The sequence below is a fragment of the Rhinatrema bivittatum genome, chromosome 7 (genome assembly GCF_901001135.1).
Source record: "Rhinatrema bivittatum chromosome 7, aRhiBiv1.1, whole genome shotgun sequence".
Classification (NCBI taxonomy): domain Eukaryota; kingdom Metazoa; phylum Chordata; class Amphibia; order Gymnophiona; family Rhinatrematidae; genus Rhinatrema; species Rhinatrema bivittatum.
This window is the reverse complement of record NC_042621.1, coordinates 90,904,798-90,917,044: the sequence shown is the minus strand read 5'-3', so window position 1 is coordinate 90,917,044 and position 12,247 is coordinate 90,904,798. Positions and strand designations below refer to the sequence as shown.

At 40.3% G+C, this 12,247-nt stretch overlaps 1 protein-coding gene across 1 annotated transcript in view; it reads left to right on the top strand.

Annotated features, from left to right (window-relative positions):
• The window catches only part of MBTPS1 (membrane bound transcription factor peptidase, site 1), a 297,566-nt gene that overhangs the window by 68,189 nt on the left and 217,130 nt on the right, over window positions 1-12,247 (top strand). The window contains exon 6 of the mRNA XM_029608668.1: window positions 7,790-7,899. Within this exon, the coding sequence (XP_029464528.1) occupies window positions 7,790-7,899 (110 nt within the window). The remainder of the gene's footprint in view (window positions 1-7,789; window positions 7,900-12,247) is intronic.

Sequence of the window (12,247 nt, the reverse complement as noted above, 5' to 3'; positions counted from 1 at the left end):
TTCCTACACTTCGTGATACTGGACCCCATTACCAGTTCCTGGCCCCTCGGACTTTCACCAAAATCATGGTTGTAGTGGCGGCGACACTGATGAAAGAAGGAATCCTCGTACACCCATATCTGGACGATTGGCTGATCAGGGCAAAATCTCCAGAGGAAAGTTACCAGGCGACCACCATAATCAAGAACCTACTGCTGAATCTCGGGTGGGTCGTCAACACAACCAAGAGCTGCCTGCAGCCCTCCCATCGCTAGAGTACCTGGGAGTCCGGTTCGACACCAAACAAGACAGGGCTGTTCTTCCCCCTACAAAGAGAAGGAAATTGATGGACCAGTTGCGAAAACTGTTGAGCTGTGCTCGCCCCAAGGTATGGGACTACCTCCAAGTCCTCTGCCTCATGACATCAACCCTAGAAGTCGTCCCATGGGCAAGGGCCCACATGCGACCACTGCAATGTTCCCTACTGTCACGATGGAACCTAATGTCCCAGAACTACTCCATTCGCCTCCAGCTACCAGCAGAGGTGCGGACCCAGCTCCAATGGTGGCTACGAGAAGACCATCTGAGCAAGGGAGTAAGGCTATCCCCACTGACCTGGGTCTTTTTCTCACCATGGATGGGAGCCTACGAGGTTGGGAAGCCCACTGCAAGGAACTGATGGCTCAGGGGCAATGGGACAAGCAAGAGTCAGGATGGAACATAAACAGACTGGAAGCCCGAGCTGTCAGACTAGCCTGCCTACAATTCAGTCACAGACTCCGGGGCGAATCTGTCAGTCATGTCAGATAACGCCACAACAGTTGCCTACATCAACTGCCAGTGAGGAACCAGAAGTCAACAGGTGTCCCTGGAAATAGACCCCCTAATGGCGTGGGCGGAAGCAAACCTCCAAGGGATCTCAGCCGCCCATATCGCAGAAAAAGACAATGTCACTACGGATTACCTCAGCAGAGAGAGTCTAGACCCAGGGGAATGGAGGCTGTCGACCACAGCCTTCCAGTTGATAGTAAACTGCTGGAGAACCCCAGCGATGGGTCTTCTGGCAACCCAGTCCAACGCCCAAGTTCCCAAGTTCTTCAGCCGCAGATGAGAGCCACAATCCCAGGAAATTGATGCCCTCGTACAGACCTGGCCACAGGAAGACCTGCTTGTACGCCTTTTCCCCGTGGCCACTACTGGGCAGGATCATCCGTAAGATAGAACATCACAGGGGGCTAGTAATTCTAGTGGCCCCTGACTGGCCAAGAAGGCCATGGTATGCAGGCATGCGAAGACTTCTTGTGGGGAACCCTCTGTATCTACCTCCACACAGGGACCTTCTCCGGCAATGACCGATCCTTCACGAAGACCCAACTCTATTCTCTCTTACGGTCTGGTCATTGAGAGGACTCGCCTGACGAAGAGCAGTTATTCCAAGGCAGTGATTGACACCTTGCTCCGAGCACGCAAGTTTTCCACTTCTGTAACTTACATACGTATATGGAGAATATTCAAAGCCTGTTGTGAGGATCGCGACATCCTTCCGCTGGCAGTCAAAATCCCCATGATCCCCATAATCCTGGATGGGCCGTTTGGTCTTCTTCTGCCGTCATTTTTATGTCTATGTTTCTATGTAATATCTGCAGGATGGCTTGAAGAAGGGGTTGTCTCTCAACTCCCTCAAGGTTCAGGTGGCCGCGCTGGCCTGCTTCCAGAACCAAAGTGGACGGCATCAGTCTATCATCCCATCCAGACATCTCCCGCTTTCTGAGAGGGGTCAAACAAATCCGACCACCTCTAAAGTGGCCGGTGCCCCTATGGAATCTCAGCCTAGTACTAGACTTCCTAGCGGGAACGTCCTTCAGACCTACATGCGGTCTGTCACTACGGCTCCTGACTCTGATGACTGCATTCCTAATGGCAATATGTTCAGCCTGCTGCATCTCCGAGCTTGAAGCACTCTCCTGTCGGGAACCATTCCTCAGGATCACACTGGGATCCATACAGCTCCGCACTGTCCCTTCCTTCCAAAGGTGGTTTCTCATTTTCACCTAAACCAAACCATCTCTCTGCCATCGCCAGACGAGCATAAGGACTCAGAAGATTCATGCCTTCTTCGCCACCTTAACGTCGGCAGATTCCTAGTCCGATACCTGGAAAGATTGGAATCCATATGAAAGACAGACCATCTGTTCGTCCTTCACAACGGGAAGAAAGAGGGGGAATCGGCCTTGTGGGCAACCATAGCCTGCTGGATCAAAGAAGTAATCAAGGTGGCCTACGTAGAGGCAGGGAAGCCTCTACCTCTACAAGTCAAGGCCTATTCTACAAGGGCCCAGGCAGTGTCCTGGGCAGAAACCAAGATGCTGTCACCCGCCGAGATCTGTCGGGCTGCGACGTGGTCCTCCATACATACCTTCTCAAGGTTCTACCACCTGGATGTCCAGGCCCGGGAAAACACAGCATTCGCAAGGGCAGTAATAAGTGGGCCATGGGCAGCTTCCCACCCAGTTCGGGAATAGCTTTTATACATCTCATTGGTCCTGACTCCATCTGCTACATGCTAGGAAATGGAGAAATTACTTACCTGATAATTTTTCCTTAGTGTAGACAGATGGACTCAGCATCCCAACCACGGCTGCCCCAAATTCTGGAAACCTCTGGGGACGATCCCCGAGAGCAAGACAAACATGGATAAGTCAGGTATTACCCCTAGTTCAAGACACCCATAGTTGCCAGGTGTCGGTGTTTTTCGGTTGAGTGCACTGGCGGTCTCCATTTGGAAATCAATTCAACCAGTACAAATTAATCAAGTTAATCAAATTAATCAAGTTAGCCAAGCTAATCAAGTTATTACAACACACATATATCCACAATTGCTTTTCGAGGAGAATACTGAAGAGCTGCACTTCCTGCACGGGTATATGTAGGCTGACATCAGATTGAAATCTGACTCAGTCTCCCATCTGCTATCAGGAGTACACAATACCCATTGGTCCTGAGTCCATCTGTCTACACTAAGGAAAATGAAATTATCAGGGAAGTAATTTCTCCAATGTTCATTATTGGTCACAAAACTCAATTGTAAGTTAGAAGAACCCCTGAAATGTGTTCTAACTTTTGCTCTGACATTCATTTGAGTTTTTTGCAGATCACTGGCATATGTCCTGGTTTACACAACTGTGAATGGAATATTATAATATGGTTTGTCTCTTCACTTATTGTCTAGAAACTGTCAAGCAATGCAGGCAAACAATATATAAATACTATTTATTTATTTTTATATACCGGCATTCATGTAAAAACATATCACGTTGGTTTACATCTCAGATTAAGCATCGGTAATTGAAATTGCATTTAAATACTAGTTGCAATCTGCAAAAATATGCAGTGGAATGCATACCTCTGTCCCTTGCACCCATCCTAACTCACCATATCTAACCTCCCTTTGTTTCTACCTTCCTTCTCCCTCACCTCTCCTCCCCACAGTCCAGTCGAAGTATGATCTATCTTCCTCCATCTTGCCTATCCAACTGTTGCCCTCTCCCTCCTGCAGCCAGGATGGGCCTAATTGTATCCTCTTGACTCATACCACTACTGCCTCTGGCTTCTTGCAGTTATGTGGATCCAGCTGTGCTGGTATGAAAGGCCACATGATGGTGCCTGCTTCTATCCACTTGATACAAAAGTCTCTGTCAGGCCTGATCACACAGAGAACCTGTGACCATCCTTTCTGAAACTTTCATCCATGCACCTGTACCTTTTTGTGCAGCAAAGAGCACACTGTTTACTCAGGGGACAGTATGCGCATATTTTGTCAGGAGTGTACATTAGAACTCAAATTGACCTGTAGTGGCTGCAAGCAGAAGAATACTGATAGAACCACCACACAGCAGCTAAGGGTGTATATATATGACTCAGATTTGAAAACAGTCATTCATTCCCTTGTGATGTCAGCAGTGGATTACTGTAATTCACTCTATTTAGGCCTTCCTCAAAACATCTTGCAAGACTTGCAATATATTCAGAATTATCTATAAGAATTATTGAGCAAATTCCAACCTTCCACCACATCACATCTTATCTGGTCAAACATCGTTGGTTACCCATTTCTTGGAGAATACAAATGAAGATACTAACTCTAGTTTTTAAAGGAATCAAAGGCATTGCCTCACATAACATAAATTCAGTTTTAAAACTATATTACCCAGTGCAAACCTTCCATTCAGCTTCTCAAATGCTTTTAGATATTCCTTCATTTAAACTAGTTTGCCTAGATGAGTCAAGATAATGTTTGTTTTACACTCAGGGACCAGCTGTCTGGAATGCTGTTCTGCTACAAATAAAGAGCGAAGCAGCATTAACAATCTTTAGAAAAATGGTGAAGGCATTCCTATTTGAGCCAGGCTTTCAGTACATATATTTAACAGATAGCCTTAGTAGGGGTCAGTTCTCTCAGTAATAACAAAGAGCCAGTCGGACAGTGGTATTATGTTTTATGTTTTACTTGCACTGTTGTTTGGTTATTTATTTTAGATTTATGATGTCTTTGTTAATTAATCTTTGAATATACCTTTTGTAAATTGCTTAGAAATGTTGATAAACTATATATAAATTTATAAATAAAATAAATATATATTTATATCTAGAAAGAGAGAGCTCTAAATTGCTGTTATTGTAAAGCGCATAAGACAAGAATTGCCTTACTGAATCAGACCAAGGGTCCATCAAACCCAGTATCCTGTTTCCAGCAGTAGCCAATCAAAGTACCTGGCAGGATTCCAAACAGTAGATTAGAGCCCATACTGCTAACCCACAGGAATAAGTAGAGGCTTTTCACAAGTCTGCCTTATTGTTAATAGTTTATGGACTTTTCCTCCAAGAACTTGTCCAAACTTCTTTTAAAACCAGTTGCATTAACCATCTTTACTATATGCTCTGGCAATGAATTACAGAGCTTAATTGTATGTTCAGTAGAAAAATATTTTCTTTGATTTGTTTTAAATGTGCTACTTAGTAATTTTATGGAGTGCCTCTCATCTTTGTATTTTTTGAGAGAGTAAATAACCGATTCACATTCACCTGTTCTCCACTCATGATTTTGTGGACCTGTATCATCTCCCTCAACCATCTCTTCTCCAAGCTGATGCATCCTAACCTCTTGAGCTTTTCCCCACAGGGGTGCCGTTCCATCCCCTTTATCATTTTGGTCATCCTTCTCTGCCTTTTTCTTGTTAAGCTATTTCTTTTTTTTGAGAAATAGCAACCAGAATTGTACACAGTTCTCTAGATGCAACTTTATCAGTGATCCTGTTTGAATGAAAAGTAATATATTAAGTCTATTGTCTACAAAATTCATGACTTACAGTTCCCAAATGTAACCATTTTGTGCATTCTGGGCTTATCACATGGATGGATGGATATTTGTTTCTCTTTATCCATTTTAATTACACCGTATATTAAAAGTAAAAACTTATACAAGAAAATAAGGTAGCACAGAAACATAATGAAGAAAAAAGGAAACATACAATACAAGTTATAAATCTTAACATCTTTACCTATCCTCTGTGAACTCCTTATACAGAAGAAGGGGGTTATCCTACAGAGGAAGGTGAGAATGATGTAGACAACATATAAACAACAAGCAAAAGGAAAAACTTGGATAAATTATTTTTTACTACGAACTATAGGAATCCAGATTAGAATGTATTGCTTTTTCCAGATGTAAATAAGCAGACAAAGAACAAATGTAAAGCATTCTTTCAATGCATCAGTATCTTCCCTGGATATATTTTTCTACAGAATCATCCACACAATTTTTATAGATCATAGCTTCATAACAAAATTTGATACTGGCTCTTAAAAAGGACTTTGATATTGCACACGCCTGGATCATATTTTAAGTTAGCCTATATGGTGCCATAATTATAATCATTGGTCCATACTATATCTAATGGACTTTTATGTGAGAGTTTTTCCTACAAACCCTTAAAAATGTTTCTTTAAATCTTGGAATACGTGATAGATGTTTTTTCAACCTGAAGATTTAAGAAATTTTCTTGATTTCAAAATTGGTGGTCATCATGTGACGGCGATGTAGCCTAAACTAGACCCCTTCTGATAGTTCCATTCTGGATGTTTTTATAGCACTCTGAAAAATATTTATCTGAGTTCTTAATAGTGACTGAGTTTTCTGCCAGTAAGTGTTTAAATGATGACTATTGTCTTTGCTGCTGTATGGTTTGAGAGACATGGGAAAGGAGGGATTAGTTGCTTTCTGCTTAAATGGCAAGGCAAAACGGGGAATTGGATTCAAACAGCAACTGAGGGCCCTGACTTTTACAGTGTGGGAAACTGATAAGCACAGGGTAACCTACAAGGTGCAGCAGATATTATCATAAGCTTACTGGGCAGACTGGATGGACCATTTGGTCCTTTTCTGCCGTCATTTCTATGTTTAAAAGAATGAGAGCTCTCAGATCCATGTGGACTGTAATGGTATATTGTGCTGTACGAATGGAAAAACCTCATGTTTTCAATGATCTTTAGGTTAACAGGTATAAATTCCATGTACATCTGTTCTACACTGACTTTCACTAGACGTGCCCAGAAATGGTTGAAAGAAGCTATTGTGTCCCATATATTCATGATGTCTCCCAAACAAATGTTATAAGTAAATATGTTGTTTATTTTTTCATTTTGCTAAGATAAAATAATTCTTGTCTAAGGCAAAGTAATTATTCTACACAGTAAACCAAGAAAACAGGATTAACACTCATCTCGTGGAACTCCTTCAGATATGAAATAAACCGCAGGTCAAAATCCGAGAGACAGATAGTAATCTTTACTGAAAAATCTATTTTAGAGAAGTGAAATGTAAATGTAAAAAATTAAAATCATCTTTAGGATGAAAAAAGTGCTTTGATTGTCAATCACCTTCTTTCAAGAAAGGAAAAAGGTTAAGTTTACTTTCACTCCATTGCCAAAGATGAGATAAAAATTGAATTTAGAATTTCTCAACTGGTGAAGAAATATTATCACAGAAACCCACACTAAAGATAATCTAATTGTTTTCTTCTTGGTTAGAAGTATAAATTAACTTAACTTCCACACCTAACCCATTGAAGTGTAAAATTAACTACTGTTTTAGCGCACATTTTCACTTCACTACTGTGTGCTCTGCATCTCTTTACCTTGTTACATTGAAAGTTAATGTTTTTAACACAGTAGTTTTAAAAGTGTGCCAAATGCACTTTACTTGAGTAAATGGCTTTTGAAAATTGCTACAATAGTAGTTACATTTACGGGTATAACTCATTTTGCAAATTACCCCCTTAGCGTACATTTCAATTACATTGGCCCCATAAAGAGTGGTGAAGTCTCCTGACTAAAAAAAAAAAAAAAAGAAATCCCCTTTATATTTCCAGTCCTCTGCTCTGACTGTGTCTGTGGATGAGAAGTATTGTTGAGCACCCACAAAAAATTATGTGAAAGTGGAAGTCCAACCCAAACTCTTTAATAACTCAGAAATAAAGGTGAATTTTTATGTACTATGTCCTGGATTGCCCACTTTTTATACGTGCAAAATCCTTAAATGATTACATATCTGCATATGTAATGCCTACAATCTTTGCAAGCGTTAGGGTGGGCTTTTCACATGAACATTTTAGGTGAGTAGGGGATGTAAAAGTGTTGATAATTCAAAAATGTTATACTCATTACTTCTTGACTTAGGCTTGAAAAATCATATTGTTCATTATACTTTCTGTTGTAGCATAATTAGTTTAATAGCATTAATCTTTTCTGGTAGGGCTGGGCCATGGGACTTTTGTTGCAGGAGTGATAGCCAGCATGAGAGAATGCCAGGGATTTGCTCCGGATTCAGAACTGCATATATTCAGGGTATTCACAAATAATCAGGTAGGTATACACAATTTTTTTTCTCTTTACTTTTTTTAAAACTCATCCTGTTATATCTGTTATTTAAACATTTTTCAAAGTTTTTACATTAAAAATGTTAGTTTTGTGCTAATGTCCAAGATGTGTCTGTTTTGGAGGACATCTGTGGATAATTTTTGGAGTTACCTGTACAGGTCTTTGGTGAGGTCTCACCTGGAGTGTTCAGTTCTGGAGACTGTATCTCAAAAAGGATAAAGACAGAATGGCAACCGACCAGACAACGATAACTAAAATGGTATGGGGTCGGAAATGAAAATCATATGGACTGTAGGACCTAAATATGTATACCCTGAAGGAGAGGAGAAAAGAGGAGATATGAAATGTACATGAATTGAACATTTTCCGTTGGAAAATAAGCTGTACAAGTGGTGTGAGATGGAGGAGGTCATGATCTGAAACTCCAAGGGGATTGACTCAGGAATAATGTGAGGAAAAGGTTTTTTTTTTTTTTTTTTTTTTCATATAAAGGATGGTGGATGCTTGGTATGTCCTCCTAGAAGACGTACTGAATAAAAGTAAGATAATGGAATTCAAAAGGGCATGGGATAAAAAACAGAGGATCCTTAGTGGCCAGTGCATGGAAATGAAGAACAAAAGAAATTGCCATACTGAGTCAGACCAAGGGTCCATCAAGCCCAGCATCTTGTTTCCAACAGTGGCCAATCCAGGCTCCAAGTACCTGGCAAGCACCCAAACACTAAGTAGGTCCCATGCTACTGCTGCCAGTAATAGCAGTGGCTATTCTCTAAGACAACTTGATTAATATCAGTTAATGGACTTCTCTATGAACTTATCCAAACTATTTTAAATCCAGCTACACTAACTGCACTAACCACATTCTCTGGCAAAAAATTCCAGAGCTTAATTGTGCATTGAGTGAGAGAGAATTTTCTCCAATTAGTTTTAAATGTGCTACTTACTAACTTAATGGAATGCCCCCTAGTCCTTCTATTAACCGAAAGAGTAAATATGCAATTCACCCTTTCCCATTCTAGACCACTCATGATTTTAAAGACCTCTATCATATACCCCTTGAGCCATCTCTTCTCCAAGCTGAAAAGTCCTAACCTCTTTAGTATTTCCTCATAGGGGAGCAGTTCCATCCCCTTTATCGTTTTGGTCACCCTTCTCTGTACCTTCTCCATCGCAACTATATCTTTTTGGATATGCGGCGACCAGAATTATACACAGTACTCAAGGTGCGGTCTCACCATGGAGCGATACAGAGTCATTATGACATTTTTCGTTTTAGTCATCATTTCCTTTCTAATAATTCCTAACATTGTTTGCTTTTTTGACTGCTGCAGCACACTGAGCTGACAATTTCAATGTATTATCCACTATGACGCCTAAATCTTTTTCCTGGGTATTAGCTCCTAATATGGAACCTAACATCATGTAACTACAGCAAGGGTTATTTTTCCCTATATGCAACACCTTGCACTTGTCCACATTAAATTTCATCTGCCATTTGGATGCCCAATCTTCCAGTCTCGCAAGGTCCTCCTACAATTTATCACAATCCGCTTGTGATTTAATTGCTCTGAATAATTTTATATCATCTGCAAATTTGGTTATCTCACTCGTCGTATTCCTTTCAAGATCATTTATAAATATATTGACAAGTACCAGTCCAAGTACAGATCCCTGAGGCACTCCATTGTTTACCCTTTTCCACTGAGAAAATTGACCATTTAATCCTTCTCTGTTTCCTGTCTTTTAACCAGTTTGTAATCCACGAAAGTACACTGCCTCCTATCCCATGACTTTTTAGTTTCTCAGAAGCTGTCATGAGGGACTTTGTCAAATACCTTCTAAAAATCCAAATACACTACATCTACCGGTTCACCTTTATCCCCATGTTTATTAACCCCTTCAAAAAAAATGAAGCATATTTGTGAGGCGAGACTTCCCTTGGGTAAATCCATGTTGACTGTGTTCAATTAAAACATGTCTTTCTATATGCTCTACGATTTTGATCTTTAGTATTGTTTCCACAATTTTTCCCGGCACTGAAGTCAGGCTCACTGGTCTATAGTTACCCGGATCACCCCTGGAGCCCTATTTAAATATTGGGGTTACATTGGCCTACCTCCAGTCTTCAAATATAATGGATGAGTTTAATGAAAGTTTACAAATTTTAATTAATAGATCTGAAATTTCTTTTTTGAGTTCCTTCAGAACCCTGGGGTGTATACCCATCCGGTCCAGGTGATTTGAAACTCTTTAGCTTGTTTATCTGGCCTACTACTTCTTCCAGATTCACAGTGATTTGTTTCAATTCCTTTGAATCATCACCCTTGAAAACCATCTCCGGAACTGGTATCTCCCCAACATCCTCATTAGTAAACACAGAAGCAAAGAATTAATTTAGTCTTTCTGCAATGGCCTTATCTTTCCTAAGAGCCACTGTAACCCCTTGGTCATATAACTGTCCAACCGACTCCCTCACAGGTTTCTTGCTTTGGATATATTTTAAAACGTTTTTATTATGAGTTTTTGCCTCTAGGGCCAACTTCATTTCAAATTCTCTCTTAGCCTGCCTGATCCATGTTTGTTTGTTTATTTAAAACTTTTCTATACCTACATTCATGCGAATATCACATTGGTTTATATTGAAACAGGGGTAACAATAGAATTTTGAAGAGGAATTAGAAATTACTTGTAACAAAGGGGTACTGGAACTGGGGGTAAAAGGGCTAGCATGGCAGAGTCAAGAAAAGGAGAGAAATGTTAACCATATAGAAGATAACGTATAGAAGGTATCGAGTATTTTACAATAAAGCGAAGCTGTGGAGTATGTACAGTGAGTTTACCATTTGTGGTGAATATTTAAGAGGTAATCATTTGCAGGAATGGGATAAAGAGTGCGGAGGTAGAAATTAAGCGAGTAGGGGGAGGGGGGGGGAAGGGGTGCTTTGTTGAAATGAGGCAATTTTAGTTTGGCTTGATGGGTGCAGGGTGAAGGGACCTAAAGAGAAGGGGGGTAGCTATGGTGTAGGAGAGGAGAAGTTAGGTAAAGTCTTGTGAGAAAAGCCAGGTTTTTAGTTTTGTTTTTTAAGTTTGGGCACAATGTTCTTGGGGCAGGTAAGGGGGCATTTTACACTTATCTTGACAATGTTTATGCCCTTTCCTATTTTCTTCAGATAGATCCTTTTTCCAGTTTTTGAAGGATTTTTTTTTTTGGCTAAAATAGCCTCTTTCACCTCACCTTTTAACCATGATGGTAATCGTTTTCCCTTCCTCCCACCTTTCTTAATGCATGGAATACATGTGGACTGCACCTCTAAGATTGTATTTTGAAACAGTCTATACCTGTTGTACACTTTTAACTTTTGCAGTTGCACCTTTCAGGTTTTTTTCTAACTATTTTCCTCATTTTATCAAAGTTTCCCTTTTGAAAATTGTGTTAGAGCTGTAGATTTACATATTGTCCCCCTTCCAGTCATTAGTTCAAATGTGATCATGTTATGATCACTATTGCCAAGGGGCCCCACCACCTTTACCTCCGTCATCAAATCCTGCATTCCACTAAGAATTAAATCTAAAATAGCTCCCTCTCTTGTTGGTTCCTGAACCAATTGCTCCCTGAAGCAGTCGTTTATTCCATCCATGAATTTTATGTCTCTAGCATGTCTTGATGTACATTTACCCAGTCAATATTGGGGTAATTGAAATCTCCCATTATTATTGCACTGCCAAATTGGTTAGTTTTTCTGATCTCTTAGCATTTCATCATCTGTCTGATTATGTTGGCCAGGTGAACGATAGTATACTCCTATCACTATCCTCTTACTCAACACACATGGGATTTCTACCCATATAGATTCTACTGAGCATTTAGTCTCTTGTATGATCTTTATCCTGTTGGACTCTATACCCTCCCGGACATAAAGTGCTACACCCCCACCAAGTTGATCCTCCCTATCATTGCGGTATAATTTGTACCCTAATATAGCACTGTCCCATTGGTTATCCTTCTTCCACCAGGTCTCTGAGATGCCAATTATATGTATCTCATCATTCACTTATATACATTCTAACTCTCCCATCTTACTTCTGTCATTAGCATACAGTCATTTCAAAGTGTGTGTTTTGTTTATATTAACAACCTTCTTTTCAGTTGATATGGATAATTTGGAATTCTTTAGCTCATGTGATTCTTTACTTATAGGCACATGGACTACTTTTACTTTTATTGGAACCTCTCTGTTGGGATGCCCTAACTCTCATGTTTCATTAATATCCTTCAAAGATACATTGCTCCAAACCATGCACTGCTGAGTGACTGTCAGCTTTCCCCCTTGTT